Source organism: Strigops habroptila, chromosome 21, assembly GCF_004027225.2.
Source record: "Strigops habroptila isolate Jane chromosome 21, bStrHab1.2.pri, whole genome shotgun sequence".
Taxonomy (NCBI): Eukaryota; Metazoa; Chordata; class Aves; order Psittaciformes; family Psittacidae; genus Strigops; species Strigops habroptila.
In genome coordinates this window covers 3,426,568-3,447,269 of record NC_044297.2, presented here as the reverse complement: position 1 = coordinate 3,447,269, position 20,702 = coordinate 3,426,568, and the positions used below count along the sequence as shown (strand labels likewise).

Below are 20,702 nucleotides of genomic sequence, written 5' to 3'. Positions count from 1 at the left end.
GGCTCCAGCCCACTGCACAGGGTACCAAAATGAGCAGGAGCTTCAAGCAGCCTGGCACCCAAAAGAGGAAGCCCCATCAGATGCAGTCTGAGAGCTACTGAGCTGAATAAGAACAGGAAAAGGAAGCTGCAGTTAAGTCACAGCCAGAACCACACACAAAATCCGTATGTGCGCAAGTCCTGCCCCATTTGATGTAAACCTCAGCAGATGCACCCGCGCTGTTCTCACACTGTTCTGCAAACCAAGGACCCTCCATTGTCTCATTTCTGCCTGTGTCACTCCTGTTGCTGCCTCCAACGGAGCTGCAGCGGGGTTCAGCAGAGCAGGAATTCTGCCCCTTCCAGTTTTGGTTTGTGGTTTATTGCAACACCACCTCCTCTCCAGGGAATGGCGACTAGATCCCATTTAGGTCACGAGTAATCTGAATTTGGCAGGTTTGAATAGGTCTCAGGGCAGTGTGGGACTGGGGGGGGAGGCTCCGCTGGGGGGGGAGGCTCCACATTCCTCAGGCCAGCAGAACAACGGTGCTGAAAAGCCCACGGTGGGGAAAGAATTACCCAGCGAGCCAGAAAGAGAAATCCCAATAATCCCATGTGCAAAAGCCCATTGTCATGAGCATCCCCCATGTCCTCAGCCCAGCGGCTGCCAGCCAACAGCAGGACATCACGTTCCTCTCGTGCACGAGGCTGGTGTGGACCACGCTGGGGGGCAAGGGATGGGATTAGTCTCTGTCCCCTCATTTTCTAGCAGTGACAAACGATATCAAAACCTCTTTCACAGCAGCAGCCATGATGCCCCTTTGCCCTCCGCTCGGTGCTTTCCTCACTGAAGCTGGTGTTCAAACCCCACTCCCCCCAAAACACACAATGCAAACAGCCAGCCTGGAAAAGCAACTGGGATTTCCTTCTTTATTCAAAAACACAGGGAAAAAAAGGGGTGTTCCATCTCCTGCAGGAGTTACAGGTGAGGGATGGGAGGTGGGTACCGGCACCACAGAGCATCGCCCGCACGAGGCACCCGGCACTAAGAGCACTTGAATCCGCAGCTGAAACCACCCTGGAGTTTGCATAGCAAAAAGCAAACCCACCTTCACACCCCTCTTCCCACACCAGACACCTCGAACCTTGCCCATATCCTTAGGAAAGTGGGAAATCCATGGCACACGCTACAGGGGATGTGTTACCCCCCATGTGAACGCAGAGATGGGGGACAGCAGTTTGCTTTAGAAATCACCACAAAGCTCCATCGAAGTCCGGCTGCACTTGCCTGGTCCTTTGGGATGGGAGAGAAATTCCTCCCTGTAACACCACCCATATTACAGGGAGTTTGGAGCCTGGCTCGGCTTTGGCCGTGTTTGTCCCGGTCTCACATTCAGCCTTCACGTTGTCCTGGGGATGTGGGGAGGGTGGGAATGAGAAACAGGGATGTCGCAACAGCGCTGGAGCCACTGGTAGTTTCTCCTCCTGGATAATTAACCCTAATTGTGCAACAAGCTTCTGCTTTCCCATCCCAGGCCCCAGGAAACTTTGCCATTATCAAGCGACACAAACACTTGGTACTGCATGGGTTTGAAGCCTGGCACGAAGAAACCACCATCCCTCTGCATTTGGTGTATCCAGAAACGAGGCCAGAGCACTATCACCGACTGCTGTGACTGTGATTGACAGGCTTACCAAATCCCTAAAACATTCCTGAAACACCACATCATGAGCCAAGTCAGCCTAAAAATTAATCTCAAGCACTAGTGCAAATAAAGCCAAAAGAAGGAACAGCATGACCTAGGTTTCTACAGTTAAATAACAAACACTCACCCTGTACCGTTTGCATTGATTCCTGCTCGTTTTCATAGTTTCAGTGTTCTCCAGCATCTCCACACCCCCCCTAGAGTGTACCCCTGAACTCGGGGGGTCCTGTCACTGCCTGCCCCAGGCTGCCTGGATGGAGCAGCCCCTCTGATGCAGGAAGATGCAGTTTTAACCTTGCTAAGCTCAGTCAGGCTCATCAGTGCTTAGAGCTCAACAGCTAAAGCTCTGCTCCATCCCAGGCTGAGCTGGAGCCTTGGGAAGGGCAGGGACAGACAGGATCTTTGAGCTGGTTTTGCAGAGCAGAGAACATGTTACGACAAGGAAAAAGAAAGGAAAACAAAAGAACAAACTAAAGCTTTTCCACCCCTACACGTGCCACTTTCCACAGCGCACGGACCTGGCCAATGCTCCTCTCTGCCACCCTGGGGCTGGGTGAGAGCCCTTGAATGCAAGCTGAAGCAGCACTTACACTTCGGTTGTGGAGTCATGGAACCAACCAGATTGGAAAAGATCTTCAAGCTCATCAAGTCCAACCGTTGCCCAGCACTGCCAATGCCACCACTAACCCGTGTCACTGAGGGCCTCAGGTCACACCAACACAGCATGATGCTGACAGCAGGGATGGGGAGCTGCATCCTCACTGGTACCCAAGGATTGCACATGCGTTTCAGGGTGAGGATAACAGACAATTTTGCTGCCTAGGGAATACCTGAATCTACACACTATTTATCACACCTCCTACACGAGCTTATTTGGTTACGGAGATGACAAGTTCACATTGCTCTAAAGACTTCTGCTCATTCTCACATCAAGGCAGCAGCTGGTGCAACGAGTCCTCCCGGTGCTGTTAAACACTCCTTTTTCACTGCTCAAAGCGCTTCACCCCCAGGCAGGGTTCCCCGGTGCCCAGAGCAAAACCAACCCCATCCCTGAGCATCCCCAGAGCCACCGCTGCTCCAGAGGTACCAACAAGCCTTTTGGAGGAGCTGCGCCAGGGCTGGGGTTTAACAGCGGCCACGGGTATCAAAAGACATCATTAAAAGCCAACAGAGATGTTGCTGCACCAGTCGGGCAGCGTGCAGAGCTGCTCTCCTAGGGAAGCTGCAGTGTGTCCTTGTACAGGCAGGATGAGCAGCACAAAAGAGGAGAAAAAACAGGTTTTGTCCCAAACACAAGAAAGGCCACGCTCCCCTTCACACCTCCGAGACCTCCGGATGCTTCCTCCAGGCTTGGTTTTGGAGGGAGAATTGTGAGGTTGCAGAAGATGTCCTCTCATCCAGGCCACGCTGGGGACCAGCACAGAGGCAGCTTCTGAAACACGGAGGCATTGGGGCAAAGCCCAGGTGGGAGCAGGCAGGACCCTGCTCTCTGGGGTGCTGGGATGCGGGTCCAGCCGGATCCTGCATCGCAGGGATGGGCAGTGATGGAGGGATGGGGCCACTTCACCCCACTGAGACGACGGGAGCGAGCTTGGTCCGAGGCGCTGAGCACACACATGGAGCACACCCCAAATCACCCCAGCAGCCGGGGATGGGCCCCGCTCACACATCGGAGGTCCGGATGCTTTCATCATCCAGGTCGAAGACGAAGGGCTTCTCCTTGAGCTGCTGCGGCTCCGACTTGTGCCGCACGCGGGTGCCCGGCGCGGCTCCGCCATCGCGCTCCGTGAGGGCTGGTGTGAAGAGCGAGTCCCTGAGCACTGCGGGCACCTCCGGCTGCTTCCCCGCTACCGGCACCGGCGTCCAGGGCTGCCAGGAGGAGCTGGTGGGGGCCCGGCACAGCGCCCTCCGCTCCTCCGCCACCGGCCTCTGCTGGGATTGGGCTGAGGAGCCCCCGGGTCTCACCATGGATGTGGATCTCATGAAGGACATCTCCTGTACGGACAGAAGTGGGGTGAGTTTGTGCATGCGGTGCTATGAGCTGTTTGCAAAGCTCTGGGGACCAGCACCAGGCCCTTTACACACTGCAGCAAGGGGATAAAATAGCCCTAAGCAAACTGGAAGACTGAATTAAATGGTTCTTTGCCATCAGTCGGGCTCTTGCTCGTGCCTCAGGGCAGAGCAGGGATCCTGCAAGTCCTGTTCAATGGGTGTTTTTCACTTTTGCAAGGAAATGAACACAGAGAGGGCAGGGATCTCATCCTGGAAGCGGGTAACCGCACACTAACACCATCCACTAGGTAAGTGTCTTTTACATTGGCGTAATCCTCATTTGACACTAAACACGAAGCAAAAGGGATGTGACCTACCCTGGGGCGGGTTTTCAGGGCCTGGACTGCCCCTGTGATGGCTCGGATCCAGCTGTGCATGTCCTCGGGGCTGTCTGCCTGCAAAACACACCAGCCCCAGTGAGGCTTTGCCTCCCTGCAAGCCCCCAGTGCCATCGGAGCTGATCCCCACCGCACGGACCCGCAGATGGACAAGCTGCACTAGGCTTGGCGCTAATACCCCTGCTTAAACATCACCACACCACCCCATCTTCCCCTATAGAACATGGGCCACCCTCCACATCGCAGCATTTTCACATCAGGAATAGATAAAGCATTTAAGGGACAAGAATTGGGGTGTTACCAACCATGCCTTGCACTGACTTGGGGTCTGTGTCTGCCATGAGCCCCGAGCACATGGGGATCTACATCCACAGCATCACACACTGGCTGCTCTTTGGGTACCAAGCATGCAGCATCCCCAGCATGCTGCTGCCTCCAGCAATGGAAGAGAGTGAGCAAAACGTGCTCGTGGGATCGTCCTGTGCTGGGCTCTGCTTTTCCTGCTCACACAAATAGCTGCTGTTATAAATAAGCCCAAGGGGAGAAGTGAAACCGCGCGGCTCCGGGTGAAGATGCCACAGCCTCATCTGGTGTTTGGGGGGCGAGAGGCTGCTGGGGAACAGCTCATCTGCAGCAGCACAGGTTGGGGAGAGCAGAGCCCAGAGATAACTGGCCCTGGTGCTCACCTGGATGTAGAAGGTCCTGGAGTTCGTGATGATTTCAAAGAGGTTGTCCCGCATCAGGAGGTCACTAGGAACAGAAAGAGACAGTCACTGCCCAGAAGCCGTTGTGGATGGAAACAGTGATCTGGGTTTATCCAAGGGGAAACCTTGGATCTCAGCAAGGTTTTGGGAAGACTCCAGCTCCCCACAGACCTTCAGCTACACACACACACTCCAGCTTCTGCTGTCTGCAGGTAACCACCCCCCCTCCAGACCCAGTGCTACAGCAGGGCAACACGGACAGAGCATTACCCAGACTTGACCAGGCACTCATGGGTCTTGCAAACATCCTTCAGGAGAATGGAACGCAAGGGCTCCTTGTCCTGCGGAGACAAGAGGAGATGGTGATGGGCTTGGCTGGCCTGGGACGTGTCCCCACGGAGCATCCCGGGCTGCTCACCTGCTCACACTTGTAGTAACTGATGGAAAACTCATCCAGAACGAAGTACCGGCGCTTCCAGCTCTTCCTCTGGGTAAAAGAGGAGGAAACCGCTCAGTGCTGGGCTCCGAGCTGCCTGCTCCTGCATCCAGAGCATCCCTGCAGCATCCCTGCAGCATCCCCAGCCTAGGGGAGCGCAGGAAGCCCAAGGCCCCCCCTCAAGCTGCCCGGGGCACCCCAGAACTCACCACGTTCCCCTGCTTCACGCAGTAGCCACTCTTGAGCGGGGGGGGCCCGGCCGGTGCCTTGGTGGCCGAGGGGGGGACGTAGCTCTGAGAGCGCCGCAGCAGCGGGTGCGCGGCCACGTCGCTGCCGTCCCCTGCGTCCCCCCCGTTCTGCAACAGAGCACACGGTTAATGGGGGCAGCAGGGATGGAGGGGGCCCTGCTAGGATGGAGGGAAGAGCAGCAGAAGCCCTGAGCCATGGGCTGGTTGCGATGCCTGGGTGATGATGAACCACAGTGCAGAGCTGATGTCATCTCGCTGCATGCAGGCTGCTGCCCAAGAGCTACTCACCCTTTTGGTGCCCACATGTGAAAAGCAACGTTAAGAAGTTGGAAAAGCGACAGAGAAGTGATTTGAGGGCTGGAGAAAATCCCTTGCAGCAGTGGGGTTAAAGGATATCCCTCCCCTGCCCGGCTTATCCCACACCAAGAGGTCACTCCGCTGCACCACAGACCTTCTGAGGGGACACAAGGCCCAAAGAGCTCCTTCATCTGGCAGCAGGAGGCAGAACAAAGGAAGGTGGAGCTGGACAAACCCAAGTTAGAAAGCAGGGATGCTTTCCAACCGGATAAGGGGATGTATTGTGGGAATAAACCACTCAGGAAAGCCATGAAGTCTCCACACTTCCACAGCCAAATCCTCCCAAAAGAGCCTGTGATGGTTGGAGTTCAGGTAGAAAACCTGTGCTTCCTCCACCTCCAAGCTGTCTGTGCAGAAGGACACATGGCCATGTGCCCAGCACCCATCCCTGGGCACACCCCCAGCACTTCCCAGCGCATCCCAAGGGCCAGATCCTGCTCTCAACATCACCCCGTGGCTCCTCCATGCTGTCCCTGAGAACACTCTCCCTTCCCCTTTAGCAGTGCAGAGGATGGTTGAGATGAAACACATGTCCAAAAGCAGATGTGGGGATGCTGGTTCAATAAGGACCGTTACACCCAGGATGAAGGGATGCTGCTGGTGGGTCTGGGGGAGCAGCCGGAGCATGGGGCTCCCCCCGTGAGCTGCTGCAGAGCCAGGAAACCACGGGTGCACCCAGGAAGCTGCAGCAGAGGGGTGGCCACGTCACACAGGGCAAGCACCAGAGCAAGGGAAGCATCCAGCAGTGAGGCACCCGCTCTAAAACCCCTCGGGAAAGAGAGGAATTGCATGAGGATAGAGCTGGTGGCTGTTGTGGGGGGGAGCAGAGTCAAGGCAGGAGGAAAGAGCAGCTTTAACTCACTGAAGCAAAGAGGAAAAGTCCCAGAGCTGCTGCCGACTGTCTGCAGACAGCAGAAAACCACTGCAACCATCTCATTCTCTGCTCTATTTTTAGTGCTGATAAGAGCTGAAGTGAGACCCGGAGCCAAATGGGCGCCCAAAGGTGGGAGACACCAACAGCCCTGTGCCAAGCGAAGGGGGCACAGAAGTGCCAGCGCCTGGGATGGGTCAGTCCCTTTGGCTTTGGGGTCCCTCTGCCCCAGGCGCCTCGATGGGGGATGTGGATGGTGCGGGATGATTTGTAGCCTCCTCCTCACACCTCCTCATCTCAGCACACTTCAGAGCATGACAAAGGAGAGGTGCGACAGGGTGCTAAGTGCAGCTATTTATACACCCCGGAGTGGTGTAGAGCGGGGAAGGGTTTGCAGGCACCAAGCTGGTTTCCAGAAATGAAAGTGCAAACCAACAGCCCAAACCAGCAACTGCATAGAATCACAGAATGGTTTGGGTTGGAAAGGACCTTAAGATCATCCAGTTCCAACCCCCTGCCATGGGCAGGGACACCTCACACTAGACCATGTCGCCCAAAGCTCTGTCCTTGAAAACTGCCAGGGATGGAGCATTTATCACTGCTTTGGGCACCCTGTGCCAGCGCCTCCGCACCCTCACAGGGAAGAACTTCTTCCTTACATCCAACCTGAACTTCCTGTTTCAGTTTAAACCCATCACTCCTTGTCCTATCACTACAGTCCCTGATGAAGAGTCCCTCTCCAGCATCTTTGCAGCCCCCTTCATGCCACCTTTGCTGCTCATTCCCATTAGGATTGGCTCTTAAAGCACGGGGAACAGAGACACCAAAGCAAGGTGCTGGCGTTGCAGGGATTTTAGCCCCGGGATTGGATCCCGGCAGCTCACCTGGTTGATGGAGATGGGTGTGTGGACCACCACCCCCCCGATGATCTCGGTTTTGTAGGCAACCTGCGGCTTCCTCTCCTGTGCCTGCGGCACCACCGGAGGCTTCGTGATCTCTGTGGCCGGTGGGACGCTGCCGCCCTTCGGCACCTATTGGAGAAGGAAAGGGGTGAAGGGCTCAGGTGTGACCATCACCTCTGTCCTCCCAAGCTAAATGAAGCAATGTCCCTATAAAACCCACTAAATGAACAAGCCACCCCAATTAGGGCGGGTGTGGTTTGAGGAGGCAAAGATGGGAGAGGAGAGGTGGGAACAATCGAGCATCATCTCACATGAGCCTCCCCAGCTCAACACCTTTGTGGGACACTTGCTCCTTTAATTGTCCTGCTCTAATTACAGCCTGGCTTAATGACAAGCCCCATGTGGCTGAGCTGCAGTGTCTGCAGGGGGTTCACACACTGAATCCTGCGTGTCCTGCACCGACACGCACCCAGAGCCCATGCACTCAGCTTGGTGCTGAGGTTGTGGCATTTCATGTATTCGTAGACCAAAGAAGCAAATAGAAGCCAGGTCTGCTCTTGCACATTGGTTTCCCCACAGGGACTGCACGACAGTGATTTTAAACCAAGAAAAAAGGTATTTGATAGGCCCCAATCCTGAATGGCTTGCCATGATTTTTCCTTATAGTTTACAAGCCATGAACAACATGTTTCAGTGCAGTCTCATAAACCCCTGCTAGCGTTAAGCATGGCAATACTGCTCTCTGCAGTTACACAGATGCCTGCAGCACCCCAGTCTTTCCCCAGGGACCCCCCAAACCTCAGGTCCTGCTGAGGGGTGTCCCAGCGTCCCTGGCCAAGCACCAAACTCAAATGGTGCCTCTGCTCCCACTGCATGGGAATGGGATCCCCATCGCCAGGAGCAGCGGGTGGCTGAGGAGCACTGGTGCTGGGTCAGTGACCATTAATTCATGGTTATATGAACACAGCAGTAAATGAGAGGACATGGAGGACAAGCTCCTCTGGATGCAGGCACTGTGATGCCCAGCAGCTCAGGGCATTGGCAACGGCTCATCACAAGCCCCCGTGATCCAGAAAGAAGGAAAATGGAGTAAATAAATGAGTGGAGCACAAGGAAGATGCCCTTGGACAGCCACAGCCAGGAGTCGGTTACACATGATCCCTCCAACAGGAGGGAAATGGCCCTGGAGCAGGCGGGATGGGGATGGCTCCAGCAGGACCTTCCCCAGGGAACAAGCCACTGTCCCCCTCAGCAGCTGGGCAGGGAAGGGGAAGATGCAGGAGCAACCAGCAGCAAAGTAAACCCCAACCAGAAGGATCCCTAGGGATGGTGGGGGGAATATCCCCTGTCTGAAGACAGACACTTGAGAGGGGTCACCACAAAGAGAATCATGGAATCCAGCAGGTTGGAAAAGACCTTTCAGATCATCAAGTCCAACCTTTATCCCAGCACTGCCAAGGCCACCCCTAACCCATGTCACTGAGGGCCTCATCTACACAGTGTATGAACACCTCCAGGGACGGTGACTCCAGCACTGCCCTGAGCACCCTTTGGGGAAGGAATTGCTCCTCATCTCCATCTAAACCTCCCCTGGTGCAGCTTGAGGCTGTTACTGCAGCAGGCTCTGACCCAGCAACCCATCAAGGCAAGAGCCAGCAGTGTCAGATGGAGCAGAACCCAACGTACCGTGATCTTACTGGCCCGGTTCAGCGCTTCCACCCAGTCCTGCAGGTCCTTCTGGTCACTGGCTTGTAGGAAGTAGCGCTGAGATAAGGCGTTGATAACTACAAGAGAGGAGCCAGGGAATCCAGTGCTTTCCATTATTACGACACAATAAACAGTGAAACAAAGAGCTGCTCCTGACTCCATTCCCAGAGCTATTTGCAGGTATCGGTCTCAACCTCTCGCATGGAAAAGCAGCCAAGGGGGCAGTGGGGATACAGCAGTTGGACACATCCTTGTGCCAGAGCTTAGGGAGGTCCTGGGCTGAGATTGGGCCCAAACCAAGGCTGTGGCACAGCCCAAGCTAGGACTTAGCCTAGTGCTGAGAGCAGCCCCTTGCACAGGGTGTTTGTGGGCCCCACAGGATCTCCTTCACTCAGCACTCGGGTTCTAACATTGATGTGAAGCCCAGTATAGGGGTGCACTGCACACTCTGGTCTTCATCTTGGGCTACATCCCTTGTGGTAAAGTGTTGCAAAGGCAATGCCATTCCCTTGGGACAAGTATGTGCTTGTGCTGTCGTTTCTGTTGCTTTAAACCCAAGTTCATGGCTCATACACGAAGCAGAGGGTTGGGCTGAGGCTCTTTGGTGGGCAGGATTGGATACAAAACCCCAATTCCACGCACCAACAAGAACAGAAGCTGATGCAGGCATTAGAAAGGAGAAGAACCCTGTATGCACACGGCAGTGCAGCACATGGAACACACGGAAGGGATTGGGAAGCACAGCAGAAGCAGGGAACCATCACGGAGGGGATCCACATGGTCCTGCCTCCCCCACCGGGCAGGGGGGTCACAGTGACAGGACCAAAAGGGAGCATCCTCCTCCCTTCCTGACCACAAGGACACTGCTGGCAGGTCCCATGGGCATGGGGAGGGCTCGGGGGGGGGCACCCATAGCACAGCGCAGCACCCACCGGGGTCCCCTCACTCACCGAAGCAGAACGGGGTTTTGGGCTTCTGTTTCGGGGTGGCGATGCTGACCTGCAGCACAGCACATGAAGGAAAACAATTAAAGGTGATGGAATGTGATGATGGCACATGGGAGAGCTGGAAGCTTCCATCCACACCCCTGTGATGGAAGGGAAGCCACTGCTCCCCAAGCTCCAACCCAGGCCATGCTCCCAACTCCTCCAAGCCCCCGGCAATGAGCATGGAGCCAGGGGAAGGTCAGTGAGGAGCTGGGGCTTTCCTCTCCCGCTGTCCCCCTGCTCTGCACAGCACAGGGGGCTTCCAGAGGCCTTGAACCCACGGGTTTCTGCTGGATTCACACAGTCGCTCTGATCAGCAATTAGGAAAATTGAGGGAAAACAGCAGTGGTTTCTCCCTGCAGAGCAGGAATCGTTTATATAAGGATAATATTCCCCCCGGGGCTCCAAGCACAGCATTCACGGAGTATTTATTCTGACAGGCTTCCTCCTCCAGAGCTGCTCTATAATGCTTTATATATGTTTTCCCAAGCAAACCTCCATTTCTCTGGCATGTTCACTGCTGGCAGCGAAAGCCGTTGGCACAACCCAGCCCTGAATTTGTGACCAAAATCTTGTCCTGGAGCGACTTTCATTTAGCCCCCAAACGTATGGAATTTGTCAGTGAAATGGGGAAGGTTCAGCTCCGGCGTTGCTTCATCTGTGCTTAATTTATAAGTCATGATTCAGCAGGAACAGGGAGATCTGCCTGATCCTCCATCCGGCTCCGGAGGGAGCTGAGCCCGACTGAGGGGCAGCTCCACTTCCCACACTCACATCCATATAGGTTCTTACCTATTGCACTATATCTGCTTCCCTGTGGAAGCTGGATAATATCTTTAAGACACTCAAATAGCTTCCAAAAGGTCTCATCCTTCAGGGTGCTGCCCCTTAGCACTCAGGCTCCCATTGCAGGAGCAGGACGAGCTGCTGCCTCTCCCGGGAAAGCCGCACGGATACAGGGACAACAGGGAGCGTTCATTTTCCCTCCTCCCCACCCCGACATTACCTTGGAGATGTAGGTGAGCTGCAGAGACCCGACAGCTCCCGCGCCGATGGCCAGGTTCTGCAATGCAACAGCAGTTAAATAACAGGGAGAAGGTACAAGATTCCAGGCTGCATCCCGAGCAGGGGGAGGCTGACTCCAGCCAGGACCCTGCAGGCATCTCCCGTTCCCTTTAATGAAGAACCCACTGCGAGATGCTCTTCAGGAAGGCTGGTGCCAGCAGAGCTCGAGCACTGTGCGGTTTCAGGAGGGTCTTCCTAGCGCTCAGCTTTGGCCCTGGCTCTTTTGAGCTTGATTGCAAGCACTGGGGCAGCTCCCAGATTTTGGGCTCAACACGCAGAGACTCCATCCCCTCCAGCCACCCAACTCCTGGTCTAACATCTGCAGCACGACACCACTTCCAAGGTGACAAGGATAACCTCTTCTCTTTCTTGTTACCGCAGCATCCACGGACGTGGAGCTGGGAGCAGCACGGGTGCATACCTGGGGGTTGTCCATGTACCACAGGAGGCAGTTGGCCTGGGTGTCCAGGATGAAGTACCTCCGCAGGAACTTGCCACAGGTCTCATTTTCTTCAATGTCCAGGAAGCCGCAGATACGGTTCTGCCGGTCCAGGTACGGCATGCCGGGCTCCTTCTCACATCACCCTGCGGAGCGGGGACAGGGGGAGGTGGGTGCTCTGCTCCACAGGGAGCCATCCCAACCCATCAGTGCCAGATGGGATGGCAGCGTAATGGATGCAGCCAAGATAACAAGAGGGAGAGGGCAGGGATAACCTGCCAGGGCTGGTCCAGATGACAGCATTACCTGCCTCCCCTCGCTGAAAACCGAGGCATTCCCATAACCATTTCTTCCCCACAGAGGTGAGCATCAGTTCCCAACCCCACTGTGACCACACGGCGTGAAAACCCACACGAGGCTCCAAGGAAAAGCTGGGGTTTCCCTTCTCTGCATCACATCCCACTGCAGGTCCCATTTCCCAACCTCTCCCAAACCTCCGGCTGCCTCTTCCCAGCCTCCTGGATTAACACACGGGAAGCAAAGTCAAACTGCTACCGCTGCACGTTGCACCATGGGGAAGCTGTCAAGCACAAGCATCACCCAGTGTGACGAGGAGGGTGCAGCGTGCTGGCCCCAGGGCATGGAGCAGGGCAGGTCAGCCCAGCAAGCAGGACCAGAACAGCTCAGCCAGGAGCTGCAGGACTTTGGAATACCGGGAACTGCAGATGGACTCAGTCACAGCACCACAGATGCTGTGATGTGCCAGGGCAATGCCAAATCACAGCTCCAGCTGCCCCATCACAGCAATATCCACATCCCATAGAGCTGCCCTGCGGAGAGCTCAGCAGTGTAGGGCCCCCACAAAGCAACCACAAAGGGTTTGATGAGACACCAGGTCCCTGGGAACCGTAACAAAAAGGAATCCCAAAGTGGACGGTGTTCTAGAGAGAGCCCAGGAAATGGGGAACAATCTGCAACTCCAGCAGAAAATCCATGCAGCCGGGATGCTGAGTCAGCAGGAAAACAATGACCCATCACCATGAGGCTGTGCCACCGGCTCTGTGCACCAATGCTGCCCGGAGGTGCACAGCCATGGGATGGGAGCCCCTCAGCACAGCACCCTGCCATAGGGCTGCCCAGGAATGGGGTCTCTGCACCATCACCACGGTGTTGGGTGGTCGGTGGGGATGGAAGCAGCAATGACCAAAAGCAAGCCAAACCCACTGTGGTGCGTCTGGTAGAAGAGGGACAACTCATGCTCCGCTCTTCAGTGCAGGTGCCCGAAGCAGAAGCTGCACAAGTAAAAGATGTCATGCAGAAAAAGGAGGAAATAGTATTTTCAAGCTGAATAGCTGCAGTGGAGAGGGGCCCTGAGAGGCAAGTGTTGTGCAAGAGCTGCGGTGCAGCTCTAAGGTAGAGGTGGCAGAAAACAAGCCAACCTGGTGTCAGGATCTCAGCGTTTATCACCAGCGTTTCAGAGATGGGTATCAGGGTTTTGCTAAGAGGGAAATGGTACCGCTGCAGTGGAGGAGACTGTTCTGAAGCAACCCAATCGCCCTCGTGTAAAGGGTTATGTGGGCACTTCACATTTTACTGCTTTTTGGGGGGATTATTTGGGGGTGGGAGTTCACAGAAGCAGATTCCCCAATGCCTTCGACCAGACCTCAAAGTCTCTCTTCCTCCTGCTGCTAATAAGAATCCAGGGATTCCTGCTATTGAGAGGGATAAGGAAGAGCGAGGTGTGCACTCGGTGAGCCCCCAGCCCCTTGGGGCAGCAGTGTTGGACCCATGGGACACCTCTTGAGTGTCCCGACCTTCCCCTGTCCCCTTTATTAACAGAGGCTTGGCTGACAGCCCATGAACCAGCTTCATCCTCTGTGAGACACGACGGACATCACACCGGCAGCAGTGATTTATGGCTGATGCCCACGCCTGATGCAGTGGGATCTTCCAGGACTCTTCCCTATCTCTGAAGCAACTGCCTTCCCAGCTTTGTCCCACCAAAAAGGACAACCCTTTCCAAGCTCTGTTAATGAAATGACAAGAGAAATAAGGCCACAGAAGAAGGTTTATGGCAGAAATACCCTTTCGCCTGCCCCCTGAGATACAGGGAAGGGCTTCCTAGGGAGAGGCAGAAGGTGCAGGGCACCATCCCAGCCCCTCCTGCGGTCACTGCTGGCTCAAAGGCCTCATGTGCAGCCACACAGCCAGACTTTCCAGGAAGCTTCACCACACCATCACGCCTGCCCATGTCCAGCTCCCGGCATTCCCAGCACAGCCATGGCAGCATGACCCAGGGACACCCTGCAGCAGTAAAAAGCCAATGGAATAGGAGACCTGACATTCAGAGCATCGCAGCAGCACCAGCCACCTCAGCACCTCACCCACAACACCTGCAAGCAGCCACAGCATCCTCCTCCTCCTCTCCAAGGCCTGTACGAGCTGCCCCAGTGCCGGTTGGGGTGCAGGATGATCACCCCATTTCGTGGGGGCTCCTGGCTGTCCCCACACAGCTCTAAACCAGCCCCGGCCGTGCAGGGCGGTGGCTGCGAGCCGCAGCGGTTGCACCACAACTTCCTTTTACCTGGTCTTGCAAAGAGCTCGCCCTGCCGACGTCTATCCGGCGGCTGACACGAGACAGACGGTGCAGGCAGAGCCCAGCAACGAACTCCAGCATCTGCCTTAATGATATAATGAACCTGTTGAGAGGCAGGCTGCGAGCAGCGACGACACGTTTCTTCATCCCACCATAGAGAAACAGCCCACGGAACACACTCCAAATAGCTGCCGATCCCAAATCCTCCCTGTGAGTTTGCTACCGATCCCGCAGACCCAAAGTGGGGATCAGTGGGTGCAGCACCCGCAGGGACCCTGCTCCCAAACTGCAGACATCCCGGGGGCAGCAGCATTCACCACCTCCCGCTGTTGCCATCCCCACGGCACCCCATTCCCATGCTACCAAAGCGCCTCGGAGGCCTCGTCCGCCGGCCGGGGCACGGATGCGGGATGCATCCAGAGCCGGGACGGGAGCTCCGGCCGCATCCCCGCACCCACGGACCAACCAGACGCGGGGCCACATCCCCGCCCGCTCCCGGCGCCGTCGGGCACCGACCCTCCGGGGGGCACCGACCCTCCGGGAGCCCCTTGTCGGGCGGTTGGAGCCGCACCGGGCCCCCGCCGGTGGGGACGAGGGGGGATGCGACACTCACCCCGCGGGTCCCTGCGCTGTGCGCCCGCGGAGCGGGGCCGGGCGGCGGAGGGTGGCTCCCGGCGCCGCCGCCGCTTCTTTCCGGGTTAATTACGTCTGCCATGAGCAAACCCGGCCCCGGATGTGAGTGCGGGGCGCGGGGCGGCTCCGTGTCCGCGTCCCGGCCGTACCCCCCCCGCACCTGCAGCGCCACCGGCTCGGTCCGCACCCCCGGGTACCCGCTGTGGAGCGGGGCTGCGGCCAGCCCGGTCCCTGCCCAGCCCCGGGGCTCGGGTCCCCCCCGGACAAATCCCCCCCACCCGACCGAAAAGCGCTCCGTAAATCACCGTTCTCCAAACGGCTCCTGCTCCGCACCGGGATGCGCCCCTGGCCGAGCCCTTGAGGGCAGGAGCTAGCCCGCAGCCCCCCCCCGAGCAGCACCAGCACCGAGTGCGTTCTCATGTAGGAGCAGATCTGGGGGGCTGGCACGCTGCGGGGTCCTGGCTAAGCCGGTCCTCACCTTGACACAGAGTCCCGGGGCTCCCAAAGCATGTGGGGCATCGTTATGGGTTTACAAACGCCATCCATGCTCCCATGGACATGTTATTGCATAGGGCATCAAACACAGCAGCATTTGGGCTAATATGAATAGGGGAGCACGGTGAACTGCTCAGGTGAACTGTGCCCAGCTCCTGCACTGGGCTGGGCCTGATCACTACCAGTTTTCATAGAATCACAGACTGGTTTGGGTTAGAAGGGACCTCAAAGCTCATCCAGTTAGTCAATCATCTAAGCCCATCACCCTCACCCCAAACGTCCCTATGGGGTGATGCAGCCACACAGGGTTAGTGGTGCCCCTCCAGGGACCAGCTCTGCAGAGTTCCCATCTAGAGACTGTCACCAGCTTTGCTCCTCTCCATGTAATGCAATCGACCCCAGCACCCAGCTCTGTGCCCCTCACTGCTGGTGTATCAGGGGGTCTCTCCTTTTTCCATTTCAAGGCCAGATGCTGTGCATTTGAAGGTTATTTCCCCCCCTGAGCAGTTGCAGACCGTTCAGCACTCACTGCACAACATGTTCTGTCAACACATTGCCTCAACCCCCAGCATTTCCTATGGCCTGGGTCATTTTTAGAACAAAGCTTTTCTGCCTCCCCTCCCGTGTCACAGAAGATTGCCCAAACGCTGTTACTGAAACCACGTGTGTTCATGTCTGTGTGACTGCTCCTGGCCCGTGTCACCTCCCCGGAGCAGATGAAACCACAGTGTCACAACAGAGCGCAGCCTCCTCCTCATCACAGACACAAGGGCTCTGCTGTGAAAGGCTCTCAGCGTGTGCTGGAGCAGGCCCTGCATGGGGGTGAGCAGCTCAGTCTGGGGCCCTGCAGGAGCATCTCTTGCTGCTATAGCTCAGGGTGGATTTGGGGAGCAGGAAACCCCCCTTACACCCATGCAAAAGGCCCAGCTTTCTCTCTGGAGCCGCATCTGGCCCCAGAGCACTTTCTCCCAGCGCGGATGAAACCGATCGCGGTGCTGCAGATGGGAGCCCTGCTCACAGACACTGGAGAAGAGAAGGCTCCAGGGAGACCTTAGAGCAGCTCCAGAGCCTAAAGGGGCTACAGGAAACCTGGAGAGGGGCTTTGGACAAGGGCCTGTAGGGACAGGACAAGGCTTGAACCGGCCAGAGGGGAGATTGAGATGAGCTCTGAGGCAGAAGCTCTTCCCTGTGAGGGTGCTGAGGCGCTGGCACAGGGTGCCCAGAGAAGCTGTGGCTGCCCCATCCCTGGCAGTGTTCAAGGCCAGGTTGGACACAGGGGCTTGGAGCAACCTGCTCTAGTGGAAGGTGTCCCTGCCCGTGGCAGGGGGTTGGGACTGGAGGAGCTTAAAGGTCCCTTCCAGTCCGTGATTCTGATTTTTCACAATAGGTTATTTTTTCCTAGGAGTTCCTGGCGGGATGCTGGCAGAGCTGCTCACCCCATCTCTCCTCCGTCAGTCCAGCCCCACACCCTGCAAGAAGCTGCAGCCCAAACTGCATCATTTATCAATTACATCAGGAGAAAAGCAGCCGTGAGCTCCCTCCGCATCTCCTCCTGCCAGCACTCCCAAAAAGCCCCAACGGGACCACATAGAATCCAAGCTGATGCATCCAGGGTGGCTCCAGCCTGGATGCTCCTTTTGCTGTGTCATGGCAGGATTTGGCATTGCCACTTGTGTGCCTCCTAAGGGAAGGATCACCCCTCAATTGGGGCATTATTCCTTGTACTCCCAATGCACACCCTAAAGCCCATCCTCACCCCTTTGCACGCTGGTGGGGCTGGAGTCTGAAAGCACCAAGAGCTCCTGTAGAGCTTTTGAAGAGAACCAAAACCTGAAGCATGGAGAACCAACCATTACGGAAGCACAGGCCACAGCACCTGGGTCATGCTTAGAACAGATAACAACATCATCCACCCTGAGCGTGTCCTCCTCTTCCCCTTCCTGCTGCCTCCCGGCATTCCTCACTGGAATGAGCTCTCCAGCCTTGCCCTGTCCCCCCCCTCCTCATCCCTCCTGCTTTGCAAAGACTAAACTGTTCCACAGGGTATTTTTATACTGGGGCATCTCTTGCAGACCTTGTGATCCGCAGCAGAGCCCGGAGCTGAAGCAGCTCCGTGTCCTACAGCGCAGTCACACGGCAGCTAGTCACACTGCTGCTCCTCCTTCATCCCAGGAGCCTTTCCATTCTCCTCCCACCTTTTCCAATGTGTTTTGCTGCTGTAGCCTGGCCGGGGTGCGAGCAGCCCCTGGAACTCACAGGGACACCCCATTAGCACACACAGGAGGTTCCTGGAGCAGGGCACCAGAATGTCTCTACACCACGGCCTTTGGATCCCACCAGCATCCAGAGAAACATCCTTCATGTTCCCAGGGAAAGGAGCAGGGCCTGCAGCAGACACAGAACAATCTGCTTTGCTCTCCCCTCTTGTTTTAGCAGCCCAGCATCATGCCTGGTTGGAGTTAACCCTCATATGACTCCATAGCCATGTTGTCCAGGACTTCCCACCCTCCAGCACTCACCGAGGGCTCTGTTTCGGCAGCATCCCGCAGCAGGGAGCTCCGTGGCTGGAGCTGAGCGTGCTGAATTCCTGCTCTTCTGTTCAGACTTGCCCCTTCTCGGTTTCAGTACCTGTTCCCTTTTTGCTTGTGTTATGACTAAGGGAAACTCCCACAGGTTGCTTGGCTGGAGGAGCAGCAGCTCTGCTTCCAGTCAGCACATTGCTGCTTGCCCAGAGTTACATTCCTTGCAGTCAAATTCCCACTCTCCTCTCCGTGCTCCCGCACATCCTTCATCATTCCCCTTCCTTTCCTCCTCATTCTTGTTCCCTCACTTTTACCATTCTCCTTTACCATCCACTCTCTGTGAGCCTTGGGAGCTTTGTTCTTATCCCAACACACAGCTGAGATTCCCAGGGGAATGCCCAACATCCTGAGTCCTCCTCAGCACTTCATCTCCTCCATACCTCAACCAGCACTGCTTTTCTCCTCCTCAGACTGCAAAATCTCCCATGCAGACCCCTTTGCCTGCATTAGACCAGCCCTAGGATGGCTCTGGGCTGCAGGAGGGCTTCTCTATTAAATCACTTTAGCAGGTAATAATGATGGGCAGCTGTGGGACACACACAGGAGGGGTTTGGAGGCAAAACCTGATGAAAAGAGAGATCAAGATCTCCTGGGGGGTGTCAGTTTGATCTCTTTGTGGCCAGGCTGGAGGGGGCTTGGAGCAACCTGGTCAAGTGGAAGGTGTCTCTACCTGTGGAACTGGATGAGCTTTAAGGTCCCTTCCAACCCGTTCCATGATTCCCTGATCCCTGTAAATGAAGAGCAGTGGTTGCAAACCTGATTTTCAACTGCAGCTTTTATTGGTGTGATGGTAGCTCAGCCTCTCCGTGCTTCACACACAGCAAACCCCGACCCGTGTCCCTAGGCTATGGCAACAAGCAGCTACCCCATCGCGGCCGCTCAGAGCCAGCTCAGCAGCAGCTTCCCGGCCAGCGCAGCCACCAGCAGCCCATGGGGGGACCTTGGGGGGGTCCCGGCCCCGTTCTTGGAGCCCCGCTGCCCGTTGCAGTCGTCACTGAAGCAGCAGCGAAGGGTGGCCCCGCTGGAGCCGCCACCACGAGCCTGGTCACAGAAAGACTTGTAGGAGCACGACTTTATGACGCTGTCTGCAAGGAGAGGAACATGGGACACAGGGTCAGCACTGCTGCGCATAGGGGAGGCTTCACTCCTCCCTCCTAGATGGTCTTAAGGTCCTTTCCAACCCTAACTATTCTGATGGGGCAGCAAAGGGAGAAAGAGCCGAGTCCCAGCACATTGCGATAGCGATGTGGAATCAAAGGGTCTCCTGTCCATCGCACTGCTGGGAGAGCCAAGGAGTGGTCCAGTGGCCAAGGGATGTCCCCCAAGGTCACCCTGCTCATTATCACGGAGCCCTGCTGTGAAATAGTGACCTGATATTTACAGCCACATGTGAGAATATGAATAGCCCAGGCTGTGGAGTGAACGCAAGGAGAGAGGTTGGTTTTGGGAATAGTCTCTGTCCGTCTTGCCAGCCACACTGCTGAAGAATGGGAGCAGCGTGCCACAAAGAAGGACTTTTTAATGCCAGGAAAGGGCTGTGAGACTCCTCAGACCAAAAGGATGTTCCTGAGGACTAAAAACTCGGGAAAATACAGATGGCTCATCCCTGCTTCACAGGGACAAGAGGAAAACAGCTCCTGGCCTGTCCCCTGCTTCTCTTCTCCCTCTGGTCCTTCCCCAGCACACCCAGTCTCCCCAGCCCAGGCACTTACTGGGTGCAGTGATTGTGGAGCAGGCATCAGCGTACTGGGGGCAGCTGTGGGAGCCCTGCTTGTTGCAGTCGTTCTCGTTGGATGCGACACATCTGTGGCATCTCAGCGCTTGACCTGCGTGAAGATGGAGAGGAAGAGGAGGAAGAGGAGTGAGAGTGGCCGCAATGCGACATCCTGGAGCCCCCGTATCCAGATGCTCCTCAAAGGAAGCCCCAGGGGTGTTAGACAATAACCAGCCCCTGGTCTTACCAGCGCTGTGTGATTCAGAGCTGCTGACAGGGGTAAGAGCTCTTGGACCCTTTAGGAGAGGAAAGCACACAACAGCCAGAGGTCCCTGCTCGCTTTAGGAACCAGCTGAGCAAACGTGAAAGTGATGGTATCATTTTATGACTTTAAACAGCATAAGCTTTAAATTCCTGCAGGCAAATGCACTCCCTCAACCCCCTGCTCCTGCCTGAAACGGTGAATACGTGGTTTTGATGGATATTCCCACTGATATTGGGAGTAAAATCTGTGCGTGCTTTGCTGGCTGAGCAGAGCCCTCTCGTGGCAAGCGGGGCTTGCGGGAGGCCAGAGCTCCCACCTTCATCCCTTGGGAAAGGAGAAAACCGATGGAAAACTGGGATTTCAGGTGCCGTTAAGCCACACTGACCCCGGCTTCCCCAACGGGATCACTCCTCTTGTGCTTTCCCTCTCTGCAGCATGAAGCCTTTCCTTCACGCTTAGCCAAAAGCACGTTGTGGTTTATCTTTTCTTGGCCCAACCATCCTGACATTGCTCGTGGCACTGCTCAAAGAGCATCACCACCCTCCTGCCTTTTGAGATGGCTCTTTGCAATTCCACCTTTGAAGAGCCATGTTTTGGTTGGGAAACACGTCTCTAGCAATGAGAAGCT

At 56.1% G+C, this 20,702-nt stretch overlaps 1 protein-coding gene across 3 annotated transcripts; it reads right to left on the bottom strand.

The window, feature by feature from the left end:
- Positions 1-882: 882 nt before the first annotated feature.
- Positions 883-15,120, bottom strand: PLEKHA2 (pleckstrin homology domain containing A2). Of its 3 annotated transcripts, none has more exons than XM_030509959.1 (13): positions 14,999-15,102; positions 14,374-14,470; positions 11,772-11,935; positions 11,292-11,348; positions 10,250-10,298; positions 9,279-9,376; positions 7,575-7,721; positions 5,424-5,570; positions 5,197-5,265; positions 5,049-5,119; positions 4,761-4,824; positions 4,054-4,131; positions 883-3,679 (listed from the first exon to the last, which is right to left on the bottom strand). In XM_030509959.1, exons 3-13 carry the CDS (start codon positions 11,910-11,912, stop codon positions 3,347-3,349), a joined length of 1,254 nt encoding a protein of 417 aa, XP_030365819.1. In that variant the 5' UTR covers positions 11,913-11,935; positions 14,374-14,470; positions 14,999-15,102; the 3' UTR covers positions 883-3,346. The 3 variants fall into 3 exon arrangements, with proteins under 3 accessions (XP_030365819.1, XP_030365818.1, XP_030365817.1); XM_030509958.1 differs by having other exon boundaries at positions 14,374-14,466; XM_030509957.1 differs by lacking the exon at positions 14,374-14,470 and having other exon boundaries at positions 14,999-15,120.
- Positions 15,121-20,702: the final 5,582 nt, after the last annotated feature.

Coding starts and splice junctions, on each gene's coding strand:
- PLEKHA2 (XM_030509957.1), bottom strand. CDS start 11,912: ATGCCGTACCTGGACCGGCAGAACCGTATCTGCGGCTTCCTGGACATT. Junction 5,571..7,574: donor CACCCATCTCCATCAACCAG/GTGAGCTGCCGG, acceptor GCTCTGTTGCAG/AACGGGGGGGACGCAGGGGA. Junction 5,266..5,423: donor GCGTGAAGCAGGGGAACGTG/GTGAGTTCTGGG, acceptor TCTTTTACCCAG/AGGAAGAGCTGGAAGCGCCG.